The 21,275-nt window shown below is 43.6% G+C and overlaps 1 protein-coding gene across 1 annotated transcript in view; it reads right to left on the reverse strand.

The window, feature by feature from the left end:
* Window positions 1-847: 847 nt before the first annotated feature.
* The window catches only part of LOC116838132 (guanylyl cyclase C-like), a 60,434-nt gene continuing 40,006 nt past the window's right edge, over window positions 848-21,275 (reverse strand). The window contains exons 19-27 of the mRNA XM_075063633.1: window positions 18,164-18,252; window positions 16,780-16,871; window positions 15,159-15,317; window positions 7,273-7,465; window positions 6,450-6,624; window positions 5,286-5,384; window positions 4,431-4,525; window positions 3,848-3,924; window positions 848-1,022 (exon numbers count right to left, since the gene is read on the reverse strand). Of these exons, the coding sequence (XP_074919734.1) occupies window positions 848-1,022; window positions 3,848-3,924; window positions 4,431-4,525; window positions 5,286-5,384; window positions 6,450-6,624; window positions 7,273-7,465; window positions 15,159-15,317; window positions 16,780-16,871; window positions 18,164-18,252 (1,154 nt within the window). The remainder of the gene's footprint in view (window positions 1,023-3,847; window positions 3,925-4,430; window positions 4,526-5,285; window positions 5,385-6,449; window positions 6,625-7,272; window positions 7,466-15,158; window positions 15,318-16,779; window positions 16,872-18,163; window positions 18,253-21,275) is intronic.

Genomic DNA, 21,275 nt, shown 5'->3' on the forward strand with positions numbered 1-21,275 from the left:
ATAGTAGAGGGCACTTTGATTTAGCAGACAGAGACATAACAAGATCCAGTGGTTGGAAATTGAAGGTAGACAAACTCAAATTGGAAACAGAGTGCATATTTTTAAGTGAGGGTAAATGAAAATGAATTTGCCATGATATGTGGAAAGGAAATGCACAGGACTGGAATGTATGGACAGGAGACAATAACATGCGCCAACTGATTCATCTGTGGTGTAACTATTTAAATCAAAGGACTTATGCAGGAACTAGTGACCAACTATGCATGAGAGGAGAGGTCTAAAAAAAACTGCATTCAAGGACTGTACATACAATACATTGGTGGCTGCACATATGGAGTCTGTGCTAACTTGTACATAAAAGGCATCAGGGATGGAACCCATAATATTTATCTCTGAAAACATTAGTCCATTGCCACTTGAGCTAAGGGAGAATCTGTTTAGTATAATAACGTAACAAGTTAAACACTAAGTTTAAAATCACGATAAATTAAGACTCTACAGAGAAGGCTCTGAGAAATGAGTCATTGAACAGCTGATCACATTTAAAAAAATATTAGACAATATCTTTCAGTCTCAAATGGATATTTTCTCTTTCCCCAAATCAGGGTGGATGTGCCTGGGTGAAGCAATCAGGTGATTGGGAAGATGCAGCAAGCATGGAAGCAACTACATTTTGGCACCACAGCAAAGGATCTATCTGATTCACTGATAAAAAGCCAAGTGGTAGAGACATTTCCCGAAGAGAGAACAATCTTGGTTTTTCCCCCTGAGAGTGCCAGTCTCCAGCTTCTCTGTAGTATCTTTCAAAGCCTGTACATGGTTTTTATGTCACACTAGACATCCAGTTTTACTGATAGGTGCTGGAGTTTTCTGTGGTGGCCAACTGCAGGTACTCTAGGGTGCCTTTTCGGTAGCTGGCCACCCGGGAAGGCTCACGCACCAGGACCCCTTCAGTTTGCTTTTTCTCCAGACACTCTGTTATCATCCCCGCTAAGTCATCTCGCAACCGCTGCTGATTCTCCCTGGAAATAGCAGGAGAAGAAAAATTTCAGTGACTCATGCAGTACAGGTAACTAGGATCCTTAGTTCCCAAGCATTTTTAGACAATTCTATCCTGCCATTTTTCCAGAAGCCCTCAATATACTAATGAGATGGAATTGATTCTAAGTGGACTTAGAAATCCAATTGAGGGTCTACTTGTGACAGTTTGACAATATGGGTTACTGTCTCTGCCAAAGAAGTTTGTTTTAGCATCACAGTCTCCCACCTGTAGAGTCTATGAAGTCACTTTGAATGAAGAGGAGAAAAACCTGAACTGGATTCACAAACCTAGTTAAAAGCAGACTATGACTCTGACTCTATGACCAGACCCAGTTTCAAGTACCTGTAATATTCACCTGCAGGTGTTTCTCAAAATAGTGGTAGTATTATTAGAATTGCCACTCTGCCAGAAATTCATGGGACATGTATGATTTTCACAGGTATATCCCATGCAGAACAATTCATAAATTCCCATATATATAAGATTGGTGCCATATCACAGAGTGAAGACATAAACATCACAGCTAGCAATAGGTACAGTCTGAGCGATACCTTCCAACATACCTTCAGACGGAGTGCCAAAACCCTAGAGACAATTCTCTGTTGCTCTTTTAAAAATTTATTTAGGTTAAAAAAAGTGCCTAGTTAGAAGAGAAATATACTGAAGAAAGGAGGTCAGGAATATCACTTCCTAAGCCCACAGATAAATGTTTGTGGGGAAAAAAAAAAAAAAAAAAAAATCACTCAGGAGTGCGTGGGATTTTAAATTATCCAGAAAACTAGATGCTTTCTGGTCTGACAAAAATCACCTCTTACCCTGAGAGAAAGGCAGTCCCTTCTGCTTCAGGTAGATATGAATGGGAGGAATGGTGAACTTGTGCAATGGGACATGACCTAATTCTCAAAACTTTTGCAATAAAAAATTTTACATTTATTTAGTGCCTTTCACCCCAAAAGAGCCCAAACTACCATATACAGTATGTAAAGGAATTACTTCAATCTGTATTGAAACAGTCACTTCTGAGGTGGATCACAGCTGTGTAAATAGTACACAGCAACAGTACACAATGGTTAGGAGAGGAAGTGAAGAAGAACTCCGTATCTCACTGAAACTATTTGGAAAAATGTAATCAACTAGACTTGAATTTGATCATGTCGCTGGAACTAATGCCCTTTGTACTGAGCAAAGTACATCTTAAATCACCACAAGTGGTCAGGAACTCAGTTATGTCACTTCTGAAAGGCAGCACTTCAGTGTCACCACATCCCTTTACTTTGGAAACTGACTCAGTGTTAATTCAAAAGGAAGACTGTTACCTACTTGGGTCTGATTAAACCAGGACATCAATCTAGCATTTTTACCTAGTAACTCCTCTCTTATGTTCCAGAAACTGAAGTTTTGTTTAGAAGTTTTTAAAAATTAAGTCTCTAGACCTTATGCCTGTGAAGGTAATCTTCAAAATGAGAACCCAATATAAACAAAGAGGTGCCTGAGTCTGCAGGCAACCTAAAATGATAACTAAGAGTTGTTAACTGCTCTCATTCATCTCATTTTGGTATAGAGTCTGAAGCTTAGTGATGACAGTTTAATGTTAGTGTTACTAACTGTTTCACTAATGATCAAATCATACAAGAAAAAAGGGAAGTTACATAATAAAATCTGAACATTCTATTGTTATTGGCATGTCATTTTAGTGGTAAAAGTGATTGGAGCTCAGACAGGGGGTAAAGTTTGGGAGAGTATCACCACTCTTCCCCCCCCCCCACCCCCAATCTGAACCTACACCTACTAAATCAACATCCCTTTCTGGTGAGTTTTCCTTGAATGTCTCTCATCCAAGGCCCTGATCCAGTAAAGTATGTAAGCCTATTAGCAATCCCAGAACTAATGCTATTATGTATACTTGCATACATTGCTATACACATACAAAGCTTTGTCCTTGTCTTCATGGGTCCCACATTTCCTGGCAGATTTCACTAGCCTCAGAAGCTCACTGTGACCCTCCACATAGTCCTTCTCTCTCTAGAGGCAAGGGTCACAGCCTACTGAGCCATTTTCATCATAAGCCAACAAGGGAGATAAGGAGAAGCAATCTTCCCTTGCACAGTTTCTGTTATCTCCCAGTCTCAGTGATTAATCAAGGGGTGGGGGAGCCCTGGCTCACCCTCTACTCCAAGCTCCAGCCCAGGGACCCTAATAGTATCAGCTATGGTAGCTGACCTTTTAGAAACAAGACACATACAATTCCCTGGGCTACTTCTCCAGAACAGCCCCCACTTCACTCATACCTCAGAGCCTTCTTCCTTGTGCCTGATACTGTGTGCCCTGCTCAGTCTCTCCAATAGCACAACTTCCTCCCACAGCTCCTGACATGCACACCCAACTGGGAGGTTTTTAACTAGTTTCAGCCAGCCCTGGACTGGCTTCAGGTGTCCCAATCAACCTAGCTGTCTCCACTGCTTTTTGGAAGAATCTTAATTCGCCCCAGGTGTCTTGATTAACCTGGAGCAACTGCCATTTGGTTACCATGGTAACAGGGATTTGTTTAGCCTGGGGCTAACATACCTGTTTCTCAGTACTTTCCTATAGCCATCTGGCCTTGCCCTGTGCCAGCTATTGTATATATTTGCATGTGTTCATATGCACATACACTGCTGTGTCCTTGACATGAGCCCAAGGAATACCAAAAAGTATAATAAGTTAAAAATTCTGAGGAGATAAGTGCACTTCAGCACTTTTGGTGAAGGCTGAAATTCAAGGTCTGAGAGCTTCTTTCTCCCTTCCCACAAATAAAGAACATCTTACACAGAAGGAGGTGTTGGGAGATTATACTGCTGGTCCTTCACCCCTGTCAGCCAATAGGTAATCTCAGTTCCTTTGCCCTAATATGTCAGAGAAGAGAGAAGCACAATTTAGGGATTACATAGGCACAATATATGATTTATATGCTTTATGTTATACTGTATTATATTATGGTTGTATTGTCTTTGCTTACTGTATGTAACAGGCACCCAGAGCATAGGATGGGCACCTATCAGATGTTATAAACTGAAACAAATAAATGTAACAAAGCAAAGGTGATCAAATTAATAGGTCTCTCCCACCAGGCCCATTCACCACTGCCTCCTCTCCAAATTTTTGTTACCAATGATATGTTTTACCTACAGTACTTCCTGGACATCTGTTTTGCCTTGACTTATGCCTCAAATGCTTTTTCAATGGCTATATTAATTCTAGAGTGGTCTCTCCATCACCCTGTGGCTATGTTACCAACAGATATGTCTCTCTTGCTCTCCTGCTGTTTGTCTAAGACAGGTGAACATCTCAGGTGTATGATACCTTTAGATAAGTTTCATTCCTGTGTGTTTGTAGGCATGGTATATGTTACCTTCAGGTACGTCTTTCCTCTCATTTTATACTGGAAATGCCAGTCTGTCCTCTTCAGGATGGTGATAGTAGACCCACTTACATGAATCCGTAAAGCTAAAAATAAACAAACAAGCAACCAATGCTTGATTTGGAAACAATGCATGAACATGTTCATTTTCTGTGCAAACTTGTGCTATGGCAGAGGTGTATCTAATTGTCATTGATGTCTTAAGACTCATTCTGTGAGCAAATGACATTAAAACTACCCATATATTGGTGAACTCAAAAATAACTACTGCATCACATAACATTATATATGAGGAAAGACTAAAACAATTAAATAATTATAGCTGGACTAACCAAAGCCTCAGGATAGAAGTGATAACAGTATTTGCCAGGGGTGGAGGGAGGGGTAAATATCAAGAAGGGGAAGGAATGGGAAGAAACTGAGCAAAGGGAAGAAAATTTAGGCTGTCTCCCAGGAAACATTCCTAGTTGCAAAACTATTAGACTGTGGGATATATATTCATTTATATTTAATATAATAAAGATGCCCATCCAAGTCATCAGGTGCCCAAACATAATCAATTATATAATAAATATAATTAAATTAAATCTCAGCAGCATTAAAATGACCAGTTCCACAGGAACTGAGCCAGCCAGGCACCTACCCCTTTCATCAACTAGGAAGCAAGAACTAGGAATAGGCCTGCATTTTCCAGGGTGGAGTGGACGAATGGACAATTTGATCTTCTATCTTTAAATGTCTATGCTTTGATGATAAAGTAGTTCTTGGCTGGAGAAGGAACTCTAGATTTGAGCGCATAAGTAGCCTACTGCCAGATTACACAGAGAGGTGAGCTTCAAGTCTTACGTAAACCTGTGGATTCCATCCTTGAAGCTGTGTTAACCGTGTCTCCAAATAAACAGTAACGAGGCATCTTAATCCCAACCACACCAGCCGCACATGGACCTGAAAGCAGAGGACAGGGCAGGGAAAGAGATAGAGAGGCTGTTATTCCAGGGGATTCAGAGAAGCCTTTGAGGTCTCACACATGCCAGAAAGAAACTGAAACTTAGGAATTAGCATGATGCCATCATAACTATGGGAGTTATCTGTTAGTCTCCGGGGGTGGGTGAGTGGTCTCATCTGGAAGATGGCACTTCTAGTAGCAGAGCAGGGGCACTGGGGTCAGCACTGATTGAAAGCACTATCTACATCACTTTGTACAGTGTCTGGAGGTCTCACATCCAACTGTAGACCAGGCCTGTCTCTGTTCAGCTTGTAAAATATATTAAATGTATTAAATTTATTAAAAGATTATTTGAATATATTTCTGCATAGACAAAAATGCAGAAGTATTAGCATAATTCGTAAGTGTCAGCTCTGGAAGCAGGGGGTGGAAAGAATGAACTTAATTATGAAGAAGTTTCTGGTGGTGTCTTTAGGGCCTTCCCAAATAACTGAATTGTTATATTCCTTCTCTGGTGATGGACATAAACAGCAGAGTACTGAAACAAGCAAAAATACAAAGATAAAGTTTCCCCCAAGTACTTGGGTTCTTTGGATTATCCACAATGCCACTCTAATAAAGTAAATCAAAAATTGATTCTCAAGTGGGCCTGGTGAGAACATTTGCCTCAAACGCATTTAACACAGGCCTGCTTTTCAGGGGGGAGAAAAGGTCTCTAAGAACTCAGGTGGGTATAATGTCATCAATTCAATCTCATAAGGAACTACAGAGTTTGGTTTGCTCAGCTACCAGTTTCACAGAGGTGGGGTTGTTAAATGGTATGGGAGCAAGCCAATGGTCTATTTAAGTCCATTGCCCTTCCTCCAACAATGGTCTTTTATACCTGATGCTTTTGAGGAAGGTGACTGACAGTGCTTCTGGCCAGTTGTGTGTCATGCTATGCCATAGTCCTCACAGAGAATCAATTTATGAATAATGAAGCATGAGCAATTTTAACCATTGTTTACTTTTTGATCTAGATAGAATAGGTATGTCATTCGTGTTCAGATGCCATGACCCCATACCAGAGTGAATCCCAATGCGAATCCAAACAGGCAGGCCTGGAAGATGTCGTAATTCAAAGGACCCCATGAAACTAAGGATATCCAGTGCCATCATACAGATGTCCACTGCATGGCGGTTGCCATTTCTCTTTGGTAAGCCACTCACCACCATGTACGCATCACCAATGGTCTCCACCTGTGGAAACATGATTAACAGTTACCATTCCCAGTTACTGGAAGATACATATAAATTGCAGATGGAAAAGGCCTGTTAGAGTCATCTTGTTGATCTCTCCTTTGAAAGTGAAGGGTTGCAAAGTTCCTTCCAATTAGATGACATCTTTCGGGTAGTGAAGTGCTCAATACACAGCATTCTAGGTAATGAATCTGTGACTACTTGGCAGGGCCGGCTCCAGGCACCAGCCCAGCAAGCAGGTGCTTGGGGCGGCCAAGGGGAAGGGGTGGCACGTCGGGCTCTTCAGCGGCAATTCGGCAGCGGGTCCCTCAGTCCCTCTTGGAGGGAAGGACCGGCTGCTGAAGTGCCACCGAAGAAGAAAGCGGCACGGTGAAGCTGCCGCTGATTGCAAACTCGGCTTTTTTTTTTTCGCCGCTGGGGGTGGCAAAAACCCTGGAACCAGCTCTGCTACTTGGTATCAAAAACCATTTACAGACAGCTATGTGAAGCACATTAGAGAGACGTAATCTTGGCCTGTACTTCTCTCATTTGTCTTTACTTAGCATACTGGTTTTGAGACTTTGTTACCAAATTCTATTCCCAATTACTATGTATGTGATGTTTTATGTACCTTGATTATAATTTAAGTGTAAGTGTGACTCTGTTCACCTTGTAAACATCATGATGGTCAAGAATGTGGTCAAAGTTCTTATAGATGTCATTGAGCATGTCCACCACTTCCATGGGGGTGCTGTATTTGCATAGCGTTGTGAAGCCGACAATGTCGCTGAAGTAGATGGTTACTGCTTCAAACAGCTCTGGCTCTACCCTCCCAGTTTCCTTCAAAGATTTTACCACTGGCCTGTGAAGAAAGGTGGAAGGGAAATGGAGATAAATACACCTTCTGCTTTAGAGGACAACTCAACCTCCTAGACCTGACAGCTGTACTTGTTTCAGAAATAGAGGTTTGATAAGAAAACAAACCAACCTTCTGGTGATGAGTTCAACAGGCACTTAGAAAGTCAGACATGCTAGCATTTCTGGCTACAAGAGCCTTCTAGATTATAAGCTCTTATTTAGATTGTAAACTCCTTGGGGAAGAGACTTTTCTTATATTTTTGTAAAACACTATGCCTCCCTATGCCTCCTGTGATATAGCATGGCCAGAGGGCAGCAGGAGAGTGATAGATGGGAGATATGTAAGCCCCAGGATGATGAGAGCCTTATTCTCTGTAGAGGGAAGAGAGGCCGCTACAGATTAATTAGAGCACCTGAAACCAATTAAGCCAATTAGAGCACCTGAAGCCAGTCACCTGATAAAACCCCCCTGCTCCAATCAGACAGGGGAGGAATTGAAGCAGAGTGGTTTGGTGCTGGAGTGGTGAGCAGTTTGGAGAAGTGCTGTGGTGGGCCAGAAGACCAAGACTCTAGGTAAAGGGAAACCTGGCTTGTGCAGAGCAGAGGGACCCTACAGACACAAGGGGTTGGGAGAAAGTTGGCCCAAGTGGAGAGAGGGCAGGAAGCCCCACAAGCTGAAAGGCTGGAAAGGGAAGTAGCCCAGGGGAAGGACTTGCTAGTTTGAGTGGTTTACTGCTATCCCTAGGGCCCCTGGGCGGGGACCTGGAGTAGAGGATGGGCCCAGGTCTCTCCCTCTCCAATCCCCTTTTCTGGGACACTAATGGGACAGTTGATACCCCAGTTCAGGGGTGAGAAATGGTGTCCTGAACCCCCACAAGAGAAGAAAGTGTGGGACCCATCATAATAGTGCCAGCAATTTGCCACACTCCCTATATATAATAACAGAGAAAATCCAGAGACAAGACTGGATCAGGCAGGCAGTCTCCTCCAAGACCTGCTTTCAAGTTTCTAGCTTGGAATTGTGCACACTAAAGCCAAGGAGACCCAGGGCTTGTATACATGGCCCCACAGTTTTGACTATGGGGGTCTGAATTACAGCACACACTTGTGTGCTGTGCTGTAACTCCCCTGTGGATGCTGTGAGTACAATCTAAAAGGTACCTAGTTTGTACTAATTTAGTCCTGTTTAAAGAGGACTATGTTAATGTGAAGTAGTTAGTTCACGCCCGCAGCATCCATATGGAGAAGTTACAGCAGAACACACTAGAGTGTGCTTCAGTTCACACCCTCATCATACAAACTGTGGGGCTGTACAGACAGCCATACTTCTTTCTACTTAGTTCCAATTTGTCTGGTGAGCATCTGACAGCTTTGGAAGTTGAATCCAGTTTTCAGTGTCCTTTTGCGCACACACACTTTCTCTGTACATCTTGTTCTCGACAAGACTAGGGGTGTTTGGCTTGGTGTCCTGGCCAAATTCCAAGTTGGTTAATTAGATTCTGCCTCCCTGAATTCCCACTCCTGTTTCAGTTGTCAATGGCAGTCTGTTATTCTTCACATCCTAGGGCTTTGGAAGTATATTAAGCTAAAGCACACAAAGACCATTTTAGTGCAAAATAGTGTCTACACAGAGAGCTAAATAGATAGTGTGCTTTAAATTCACACCCTGGTTCACTCCACACTAAATTCCCTATGTAGACAAGACCTTAGTGGTGGTGTTTGCTGTTGAAACTGCGGCTGTATGCCACCACAGAGGTGGCTGCATTTCTGTAGAAGGTGAATTGATTCCCATATATATCATTTGTAAAGCTTGTAAAAAAAAAACAACAAAAAAAAACTTCAGGATTCTTGAGGATGAAAGAAGCTAAAGATATGTAGACATTAAATTCAAAATTCACAGGTTATGTCACATAATTAACTGAAAAGTAATCTTAAAAATAGGTGTTAATTCATTTTGTGAAATGTTTGTCCACTGTACTCCCAAGGACCTCATTCCATCCTCAAGCTTGTTTTTAAATCAGTTTGTCTGTATGACCATCATCATGTATAATGATTACACGAAGTCTGGGAATCCATGCTCTTTCAAATTATCTCCAGATTGTTTAGCCCTCTGTTCGTACATGGCACCTACAGGTCTCCCTCTAGCATCCTCCTGTAAGTCTTTCAGATGTGACACCTAGATATACGGAGGAGGACTGGTTTGGCCAGTTCTAGGCAAACAACCCTCTTCAACATCATTAGCATTCAAATAGATCAGTTATTTTATTGGTCATGGTGAGATGCATAAGCTAGAAAGTGCTCATCTGTTGCAAGACAACTTTAAATTCTTGAGTTACAAATCTTAACTACAGGTGAATCAGAAAGGGCTTGCCACAATACCACCCTTCTCCACTCAACCACACTTTACAGATAACAAACTGAGGTACGACTACACTACGAAGACTATACTGGCATAGTTAAAAGTCATAGCTATGCCGGAATAACTCTGTAAGCATAGATGCAACCTCCACCAACTGAGGGGATTTTTCCGTTGGTGTAGGAATACCACTTCCCTAACAATAGCATTCTTCCATCACATAGCTGTGTCAACACTGAGGATTAGTCATTATAGTTATGGCAGTCTGGGGTGCTTTTTCACACCTCTGACTGATGTATCTACGTCAACCTGATTTTACAAGTGTAGACCAAGCCTGGATTTTTTTCTCCCATCTTTGAAATCATTAAGTAGTATTTTAATTTTAGATCAGATCTGAGGGGTTTGAACCTCTGCAGGTACTTCCTAGTTAAGCTCTGATTTAGCAAATAATTTAACTTTAACCATGTGCTTAAGTGATGCGCCTGAACTGGAGCCCTTAGACAATGGACTTTCCTGGGCACTGGCAGGTCAGAGCAGTTCCTAGGTAGCTGACAAAACTGGTCGAAACTTTGAATCTCTGTCAGTTGCCAAACAATGTCCCATTTTCAACTCTCTGCTGTATATTTTTCCCAAGATCCTGTGTGGGGAATCAGAAAAGAGAAGAAGCAGAGGGACCAGTGGGAGCCCTGCAAATTTACCATCTGCTGAGCTGGGTAGATGGGGGAACTAGAACAGAGAAAGGGAAGCAGCCTTTGATTCTCTGGCCTGGTCTACAGTACGCGTTTAAAACCGATTTAACCGCCGCACCCATCCACATTACGAGGCCCTTTACATCGATATAAAGGGCTCTTTAAATCGGTTTCTGTATTCCTCCCCAATGAGAGGAGTAGCGCTAAAATCGGTATTACCATATCGGATTAGGGTTAGTGTGGCTGCAAATCGACGGTATTGGCCTCCGGGCGGTATCCCACAGTGCACCACTGTGACCGCTCTGGAACAGCAATCTGAACTCGGATGCAGTGGCCAGGTAAACAGGAAAAAGCCCCGCAAAACTTTTGAATTTCATTTCCTGTTTGCCCAGCGTGGAGCTCTGATCAGCACGGGTGGCGATGCAGTCCCAAATCCAAAAAGAGCTCCAGCATGGACCGTACGGGAGATACTGGATCTGATCACTGTACTGGGGAGACAAATCTGTTCTATCAGAGCTCCATTACAGAAGACAAGAAATGCCAAAGCGTTTGAAAAAATCTCCCAGGCTACACAGTGCTGAGTGACAAGCGTAACGGAAAGCCAAAGAATCAAATGGACGCTCATGGAGGGAGGGAGGGAGGGGGGACTAAGGACTCCAGCTATCCACAGTCCACAGCAGTCTCTCAAAAAAGTATTTGCATTCTTGGCTGAGTTCCCAATGCCTGTAGGTTCAAACACATTGTCCCGGCGTGTTATTAGGTTCAGGTATAGCTCGTCAATGTTTACTCCCTCCCCCCCCACGTGAAGAAAAGGGAAAAAATCATTTCTTGACTTTTTTAATGTCACCCCTATGTGTTACTGAATGCTGCTGGTAGACGCATACTGCGGCAATAAAGAGCAGTATCCGCTCCTCTCCCTCCAGCGGCAGACGGTACAATATGCTTGATAGCCTGCTGAATAGCCCTCTGGCTGGCTTCAGGTGAGGCTGGCCGGGGGCGGGCGCCTGGGTAAAAATAGGAATGATTCCTGGTCATTCCCAGTAGATGGTACAGAACGGCTGGTAACCGTCTTCATCATAGCAACTGGGGCTGAGCTTCAATCAGCCCCTCCCTTTCATGTGTAAAGAAAAGATTCTGTACTGCCTGGACTATCATAGCAGCGGGATGCTGGGCTCCTCTCCCCCACACCGCTTAATGTCCTGCCTGGACTATCATAGCAGCTGGAGGCTGCCTCCCCCTCATTTTATCTCACTAACAAGTCACTGTTTCTTATTCCTGCATTCTTTATAACTTCATGACACAAATGGGGGGACACTGCCACGGTAGCCAGGAAGGTTGGGGAGGAGGGAAGCAACGGGTGGGGTTGTTGCAGGGGCAACCCCCATGAATGGCATGCAGCTCATCATTTCTGCGGGATCTGACACAGAGCAGCTGTGCTCTCTGATACACTGGTTCTCTAGTACACTTGCCCCATATTCTAGGCAGGACTGACTCTATTTTTAGATACCATATAAAGGAAGGATTGACTCGGGGAGTCATTCCCATTTTTGCCTTTGCGCCCCACCGGGCAACCTCAGCCAGGGGCACCCATGATAGGCAGCAGACGGTACAGAACGGACAGATAACCGTCATCTCATTGCCAATTTACAATGGCAGCAGACAGTACAGAACAACTGATAACCATCTCTGCTATCATGCAAAAGCAAATGAATGCTGCTGTGTAGCGCTGCAGTATCGCCTCTGTCAGCAGCATCCAGTACACATACAGTGACAGTAAAAAAAAGCTGAACGGGCTCCATGGTTGCCTGTGCTATGGCGTCTGCCAGGGCAATCCAGGGAAAAAGGGTATGAAATGATTGTCTGCCGTTGCTTTCAGCTCCTCACGCGGCTCCGGTGGACCACCCACAGGAATGACTGCGGCAGCTCCACTGGAGCCGTGGAGCACCAGACCCTCCGCAGGCACCACTGCAGCAGCTCCACCAGAGCCGCGGGACCAGCGCACGGGGCGGCGAAATTCCTGTCCACCTAGGGCTCTCAAACCCCTAGCGCCGATCCTGTGTATGGGGAATCAGAAGGAGTAGCGTGCAGAGGGAACTGGGAGCCCTGCAAATTTATCATCTGCTGAGCTGGGTAGATGAGGGAACTAGAACAGAGGAGAGGTGGAAGCAGTCTTTGATTCTCTGATTCAAAGAAATACAGGATCAGTGTTAGGACAACCTCCAGCTTTTAAAAGAGAGCGAATATCTGTAAATAAACTGCAAGTGAGAACTTTCAAAATGGTAGACGACTTTTATGATAATAATTTTGTTTCTCTAGAGTCATTGATCTTGGAGGATCCCAAAGCACTTTACACACTGTGGGTATAAGGATGATTTCATCCATTACTGAAATACAATAATTTCTGGGACAGAATATGGCAACTCATTAGTAGCACACAACAAAAACAATGCTTCCATTTTAGAAAGAATGAAGACTTTCTCCAAATGAAACTGCAGGCTGATTTTAGGTTAGCAGAATATAATTCTCCAAGTTGGAATTTGTTAGGAACACCAAGACTGACCCCACCCCTATTCACATAAACAGACATTCATTTATGTTTATGAATTTACTTTGATTTATAATTCTAAAACCAACAGACACACATTTAAAGCTCTGAGTGTCCCCATAACAAATTAAAATCGCAATATCAGATACAAGCATAAATTACATTGCTCTCATTTTTTTCCATCCATCTCATCTACAAATGGACCTTGTAGCATGTGATGGGGTATACCAGGCCTTCCCTGCCCCCGTGTGGGATGCATCACCACCCTGACAAATCTGCCCAAAGGCAGAGTATCATCTGGGAAAGAGGGGCCATGAGTGCAGACCTCTGAGCACGGCCTAGACAAGCTACTCAGATTCTGGTACTGGCAGAACCAATAAGACTTGGTCCTTCAGCAGCTAGAAGAGCCCTGAGGAGGCAGTAGGCAATCAGACTTGCCTGTCTGCTTCTGCTAAGAGGGAGCACGGGGGGAAGCTGGAGCAGGAGAGCAGCTCCCCAGTGTTAACCCAAACCATCTACGACCAGGTTAGGGACTCACAATTTGACTTCACTTTCAGTTTAAGCATGCAACAAACTTCATTTTCATTGAGAGTTTAAAAGCCCGTTTTTTTAGATTAATTTCAACTAACTGTTACCCATCTAGCAAACAGAATATGGCACAAGATGCCTTGCTCCTGGCAAGCTGTGACATAGCTTCTCTGGAAAGCTAGCTGATCTGGCAGACCACATGAGAAGCATGATCCAGAGCAGATCAGGCTTCACAGAGAATAACATGTTGACAGCCCAGTTTCTTCGGTATCAAGGTCTTCTGTTGACCACAATTGCAGCAGTACACTTTAGGGAGAGAGGTGGTCTCATAGGCAACCAAGTCCCAAACTATTTAGTACTTTACAAGTGAAACCCAACCCTTCAGCTCCACTTGGATACCAACAGGCAGCCAGTGCAGATCCCAGAGCACCAGCATTATGTGTTCTTAGTGTGAAATTCCACTCAATAAGCAGGCAGCTGCATTCTGCACCAGCTTCAGTTTCCAAGTGATATCAAGATATAGCTCCCTGCAGAGCTCATTAGAGTAGTCTAGGCTGAAAGTGACAGAAGCATGAACAATGGTGGTGAGGTCTGCCTGCATCTGAAAGAAACTGTTCCATTCATCTCGCCAGATACAAGACTCTTGGCAATAGCTTCTAGCAAAGCACCCTAGAGCAGTCGTCAGTCTAACAAAACACCCATATTACCAACATGTTCCATAAATGGCTGTCCCTTCATCTGGGGATCTGATATAATCTTTGCAAATTCTGATAGTTTCCCTCAACCTCAACCTCAATCTTATGTCTGTGATGCTTCAGCCAGCTAGTTCTAAGCTAGTTTGCCACAAACAAATCTTTCTTTGCCTCCTGCACAACCATGGCATCAAAAAACTGTAAAAGTTCTTAATGTTCCAGTTAGTCTAATTAGCACAAAACTTCCTCTGAAGTGCTCTAGCAGTCACCCCACTTGCTCCCCTTTTGCAAGTCATCTGTAAACCATGGCAGTGTAGGAGATGAAAAAACTGTAAGAAAGAGGATGTTGGGGATACTGTATTAATAGCTGTGGACAAACAAATCATTATAAAGTTCAGCCAGGCCATGAATATTATGGTCTGCTGGCAAAACAGCATTTTCAATCAGAGCCCTGCAGAACCAAAACAAATCCATCACCTCAAGAGGAGAGGACTCTCCTAATGTGGGCTAACAGTCAGTAAAGGCTAAATGGTAAAGACATGGGATCTTTAATCACCTTACAAGTTCAGGATCTAAGTTCTACAGCTCATTTGAAAGGTGATAATGCCAATCATAGGCAAAAAAGAATGAAAATGGGCCAAATTCTGCTTTTAGTCACTTGTTATAACTCACAGAATATTTTAGCCCATTTTGTCTGACCTGGATCTCTGGAGGCAAGCACTGTGAACTGTTACAATTTATTCTGTGGAGCAAGTATTATTCACACCTTCATGCTCACTGTGGTTGGAGCCTCCCACAATGATTCTGATGCATTACACCCCAGTGGGCCTCACAGTCAATACTGAACGCTTCATACTGCATGGAAACCCCTGCTGGTCAACACTCACCGTGGGAGCAGCATGAAGTTAAGCCTGTCCGCTCTGTCCCTTTCTGCCTTGTAGAGCTCCGTCCTCTCCTCTACCAGATGCTCTAGGTTCCGCGAATACAGCTGCAGACGCCGGATCAAGGTATCCATGTAGCTTTCATTGGTCTGACCATGGTAGTTACTGGTAACAGTGGTTGGGAAAAGGATGAAGAAAGCACATTGGCAGGACACGGGCAAAAGTGAGCTACAAAAGGTTATTTCAGAGTGTGGCTTCCTTGCAGTTAGAATGGAAATTGCTCAAAGCTCATAATTTCACCTCTTAGCAAAGGTTTATTCTTAAGGCATAACGGCCTTAGGCCCACCCAGGTCACCCTGTCTTGCTAGTTTTCTGAGCCCCAGTTCTCCTGGCCCTGCTAATCTCCACAGTTTCAGGTCATTTTAAAATAACCTGAGACACAAATATTCAACGGGACAGAGTACCGTGGAAAGCGAGAATCCTGAGAAGGAGCTAGAGGTGATAGGAGGCAGCAAATTAGATCTGAATTTGCAGAGGGATCTAGCACCAAAAAAAGCCAATGCAATTTGGGGCTGCCTTTGCAATGGCATCTTATCACCAAACGGGGAAGTAACAGGTTGTGGGTCACATTCACTCATTGAGATCTGCTGGTTTCCACTGGTGGGACCTGGATTGAAGACTCCCATCAATGGACCATCTGCCAGAAGCAGAGATGATGTAGCACAAGCCAGTCATAATCTCTGTTTCACTTGGGGTCCTGAGCTAGCAGATGCAGCCTATGAAGTGGATGGGGCCAAGATGACTGGAAGATCCAATAATTCAGATTCTGATAGAGCCCTGGCTGGATTTTAAAACTGCCTTTTCCCCAAGCAAAACATCCATGTTAAGGTGGCAGTGGAACCAACTGCCCTCTCCTGGAGTAAGCCCCCTTCTAATTCAACTGCCTCTGCAGTTGTTGGGTGTGAATTGTGTGTTTCTCCATGCCCCTGGAGGTGAATCGAACTATTTTTCTGCACTTCTTTGGTGTGACCTCATCTGGAATGTTGTGTTCAGTTACAGACACCACATTATCAGAACAATAATGACAATCTGGAAGTTCAGAGAAGAGCAACACAAATATAAGCATGCAGCTGGTGGGACAGACTTATGGGGATAGGTTTAAAAGTTGTGAAATAGTCTCTGAAGGGAAATGGCTGAAAACCCATTGCTTGGGACTTTTAAATAACTAGATTAGAAAAAGTATGGTAGAGAACTCATTTCACTCAAACCCTATAACTACCTTACTCTGGGTAACCTGATCGTTTCAATCACCTTCCTCCGTGGTCATTTGAATCCATTAATCTCACCAAAACAAGTCACCTAAACTTTTAAATCATCTCATCCCCAGAATATCCAACTCCATTAATTTCCTGAAACCTTGACATCATGATCCACTATCGGACACTTGGGTAGTCCCTATTTACACAATATAATAATTTGGGCTCTGGGTGATCATCTCTCTCACACACGCACATCTGCCCCAGTCAAGTGAGCTCTGTTTTTCCACTGATTGAGTCATGCTGCATCAGAATACACACCTAGAACTATCAGCTTCCAAGCAGCTGGGAGTTCGGAACACAGTGCTTACCTGAATATTTTAGCAAGAGTGCTCTCAATTTTCTTAAAGTCAGGCCTTTTCTCTGGATCTTCCTCCCAGCAACTTTTTACAAGCATATACACCTGAGAACGTACAACCCAGGGAAAATTCAGGTGAGCAGTTGCAAAGAAGGGTAATAGGGTTAAACAGCAAGATCAGGATCTGTCCACTACTCAGTATGGAATTCCTCTCCCATCCCTCTTGGCCAGTAACTTATTAAAATGTGAGCAATTGTTATTAATCTGTGACCAGGGAATTCATTATAGGCACCTTACAGCAACACTCGCTTCATGTTAGCCACTGGTCAGCAGACTGATAATACTGACATTCAGTAATGACTACCAACCTGAACAGAATTTGAATCAGTGGTCCATAAATGAAAGCCAAGTGAAAGGATCCAATCCCCCAACCTGGTACCAGACTGTAATTACTGACCTAGAAGTGAAAGCCTTAGTAATTCCATCCCCAATTCCCTGAGCTTGGGTCCTGGCTAGAACTGGTGACTTGGAGATAAAAAGTCATGCTGTTACCAGTCCTCTGAGATATCCTCTCTAGTGTTTAATGATTATTGTGGTTTAATAATATCAACATTTTAAAAGACATACGACTGTAATATAGAAATGAATACTGTACTACTGTTTGAAAGTGTTGTCAAAAGATAATAGTAGCCCTTTCCCAAATAGTTACATAGATCCCATAAATCACTCCACTTAAGAATATAGGATTTGCCACACTGGATCAGACAATCCATTAATGAAGTCCAGTATCTGGGCTCTTGTCATGTAGAATCAGATGATTAATCACTTAGCCCAGTTATCCCACCTGCAGAATTGGCTAATAGCTGATGCTTCAGACAAAGGTAAAACACCCTCCTCATGATGCATCTGGTCAGGACGAACAGACACTTGTGCCATACTAAACATACATGTGTCCCTTAAAATGAAACAGGGATCTTCTTTGTCCCATATGTCCCATCACAATTTTAATGCAATTTAAAAAACATAATTCTAAAAGTGGGGAAAATATCCTCTGAGTTGTTTGCTTTTTTTTTTTTTTTTTTTCTTTTCCAGTGGATTGGCAAACGCCTCCCACTGGACACCATGTGAATTCAGAAAGAGTCACCCTTAACACATGGTGTAGTTGTTGGAAGCCACCAGGTGCAGAAGAAGGAAATGCTGTGTTGTAGGCACTGGAGTGAGGAAGAAAGAAGTCCAGTGAATTACATTTCACTGCACTGATGTTAACTATGGGACATTTTTTCTTCCTGAAAGGCCACAGCATTGGAACATACAGTGTGTATAGCCTTCATCTTCCCACACCAGCCATCTCTGGCCTGGCTAGAAGCATTTCCTCTTTTCCTTTAGTGTAGGCTTACTTCCAGCTCTCCTTCTCCTGCAGTCTCTGGGACCAGGTCTGGGCGGAAGGGTCTAACTCCTTTGCCACTCTCCACTCTGTAAAGTTTCTCTAATGAAAAGAAAAGTGCAATATTTAAACAATAAAGCAGCAGTGCATTTCTGGGTGAGTTCAGTATGCAAAGGTAGTTTTCTAAATAGAGATGGGCCCAAAGCAAAAGCATGGCTCTGGACACCCATGTTTTTTTATCTGGATCTGAACTTTGGGGGGTTTCTAGTTATAAGGCTCAAGGCCAGAACAGAGTGACTTGAAGCCACCTGAGAAATGAAAGGAACAGGAAGGTACATGTGCATGTATTGGGCATGATAGACATGGACATGACAGCCTCCCAAGTGGGCAGTAGCTATATTAGTGCCTTTCTCAGGATGGGGTGTAGCCATAGTAAATGGCAATGTGAGAAGCCCATTAGGATATTATGGCCCAATTTTCAGAAGTGCAGAGCACAATCTCACAAAGGCAATTGAAGCTGCAGATGCTCAGCCCCTTTACAAATCAGAACTTTAATATATATGAGTATAATTTTAAATACGGCAGTTTGTTGCCTTATTTGTACCCATAAGCAGGAAGACACTGTTCCATCCTACCAAAACTCTCTGCAGGGGTGAAAGTAGAAATAGAGACTTACTGGTATGGGACTGGGTGGGGGCCAGCTCTGGCCCCCGTAAGGGGTGGGGCCTCGGGTGGAAGGGGCGGGAATGGGGGGGTCAGAGCCAGCCCCGGCCCACCCTGTACCAGTAAGTGCCCTCCCCCTCCCCCTCCCCCGCCAGGGTAGCTGCAGCAGCCAGGGGCTCCAGCAGCAGTTTAAAGGACCCAGGGCTCAGCCACCGCTACCGCCCCAGGCCCTTTAAACCACTGACGGAGCCCCCAGCTGCCGCTGCTACCCAGGGCTCTGGGGGCTATTTAAAGGGCCCGGGGCTTCCCTGCTTCTACCACCCCAGCCCTTTAAATAGTCCCCCGAGCCCTGGAGTAGTGGTGGCAGCTGGGGGCTCCGGCAGCGGTTTAAAGGGCCCGGGGCAGTCACAGCGGCTGAGCCCTGAGCCCCACTGCCGCTACCTCAAGGCTCCAGCAGCGGGGCTCTGGTGGCAATTTAAAGGTCCTGGGGCTCCAGCTGCTGCTAGGAGCCCCAAGCCCTTTAAATTGCTGCCCAGGGAAGCTGGGCCACAGCTCTTACTGATGCTCCATACTGGGGCACACTGGCTTACTTTCACCTCTGACTGTCTGACTCCTGAACATGACAGAATTCAGTCATGTTTTCAAAACTCATTCATACTGTGCCATCAACAAACCATTAGCTTGCTTCCTAACATGCAAAAATGAATGTTCTGCTAACCCAATCATGTAAAGGGCTTCTGTAAGAGATATCACATATGATTCTACACATACAGCAGGGGGATTTTTTGCCTATTACTGGTCTGTCTGTCTGTCTATCCTATCTATCTATCTATCTGTCTGTCTATCTATCTATCTATGGTATTTACAGCATGCCAATCATCATAGTATCTAGATGCTTCATTTCAGAGGCAGAATATGACTCAAACGTAATTCAAAAATTCTTCATTTGTTACCTGTCCTCTCTGATCCTAGGCCAAACATTTTTAAAAGAGGAACTGTTGAGAATTTTGAAAATCTTCCTAATAGTGAGTCCCAATCCCCACTGATTCTTGGCAGTATACTATAAAACCTAACCCCTCAGCTGTCTGAATGTATGCTAAACTTATTTAACCAACTTCTGAAATCAAGTTTAATATCAGAACCGGTTACATCAACCACTTATACATCCCTAATACTAAAATAAAGGGAAAGGCTCCGTGGAATGTGGATCTAATCTCACTGCTAAAGAGAAACTTTAAAATCTTAACAAAAGATTGGCCCACAGATTTAAAAAAAGTTACTCGGTGAATCCAGAGTGGCCAAAGAGGCTTCATGCCCAGTAGATTTAGCCACTACTAATATTAGGAGACTATTAAATGTCCTGTCACCCGTGAGCCAGCTCCAGCAAGAGGCATGGATTGCATCCCATAATGCTGAGAAAGCTGTCAGTAAGTTGGTCTAAGCCTACGGGATGGAAACACTAAAGTGATTTGGAATGGACAAAACTTTTCTAAAATGGTGAAGCTTCATGATAAAACATAGGTCAAAGTCAACACAGAGACAGATTGTGACCCTAATGCCAGTAGCTAAGTGGGAGTGACGGGCAGGGAGAACATGGCCCCTGAAACACCTTTTGAAAGAGTGCAACTTGCTCTCTCACCCTCACATGCAGCAAGCCCTGCTGGCTGAAGTATGAAAGGGAGAGTATATCCCCTCTATTCCCCTCTTCACCCATTTTGGGGAGTCCTTTGCTAGTAGTGACACTACGCTTATCAAATCCTTGTGTTCAGTGGGATTGTGCCGACCCCCTGCACAAGTAGGAATAAGACTTCTTATACTCTGCTCCCAATTGTACTCCCACACAGGACCAGGCATTATTTGACACACAGTATGCTCTTGGGCAGACAAGGTTTTAAAGATGATCAATATGCCGTGAATATAGTATGTTTAGCTAATGATTCCCTATCTTCTAAATAAGTAGAGCACTGTAAACTTTCAAAAATTGGTGGTGATTTGCTTGTTTGTTTTTTAGGCAAACAGAAACCCAAAAATAAATCTGAAATGTCCCCTCCACCCAAAATGAGCTTTCTTAAAAGTTCATTTGTATTGAGTTAGCAAATGAAAGGCTGTGTTTTCCAGAGTATAAACATTAAGTGTCTGGGCAGGGAGCATGCTGAGGTTACCCCAGAAATTCTAACATGTTTAGAGGGAAAAAGCTAATTGGGAGGTTGAGTTGCTGCTGTACTACATGTTTAAACAAACACAGGGAGGATTTGGCAGGATGACTCAGAGGTAGAAGAGGTGTCTGAACTTGTTATCAATATGCAATCTGGGGAATCCTAAACTCTTACATACATGTGGCTAGTCTAATTTATAATGATAGATGGATTCTGGTGTTGTGGCATTGGCTAACAAAATTTGTCCATTTCAGGAATAATACAGTGTTGGCTTCTCAATAAAAGAAACTACTTTGATAACTATGA

Source organism: Chelonoidis abingdonii, chromosome 1, assembly GCF_003597395.2.
Source record: "Chelonoidis abingdonii isolate Lonesome George chromosome 1, CheloAbing_2.0, whole genome shotgun sequence".
NCBI lineage: Eukaryota > Metazoa > Chordata > Testudines > Testudinidae > Chelonoidis > Chelonoidis abingdonii.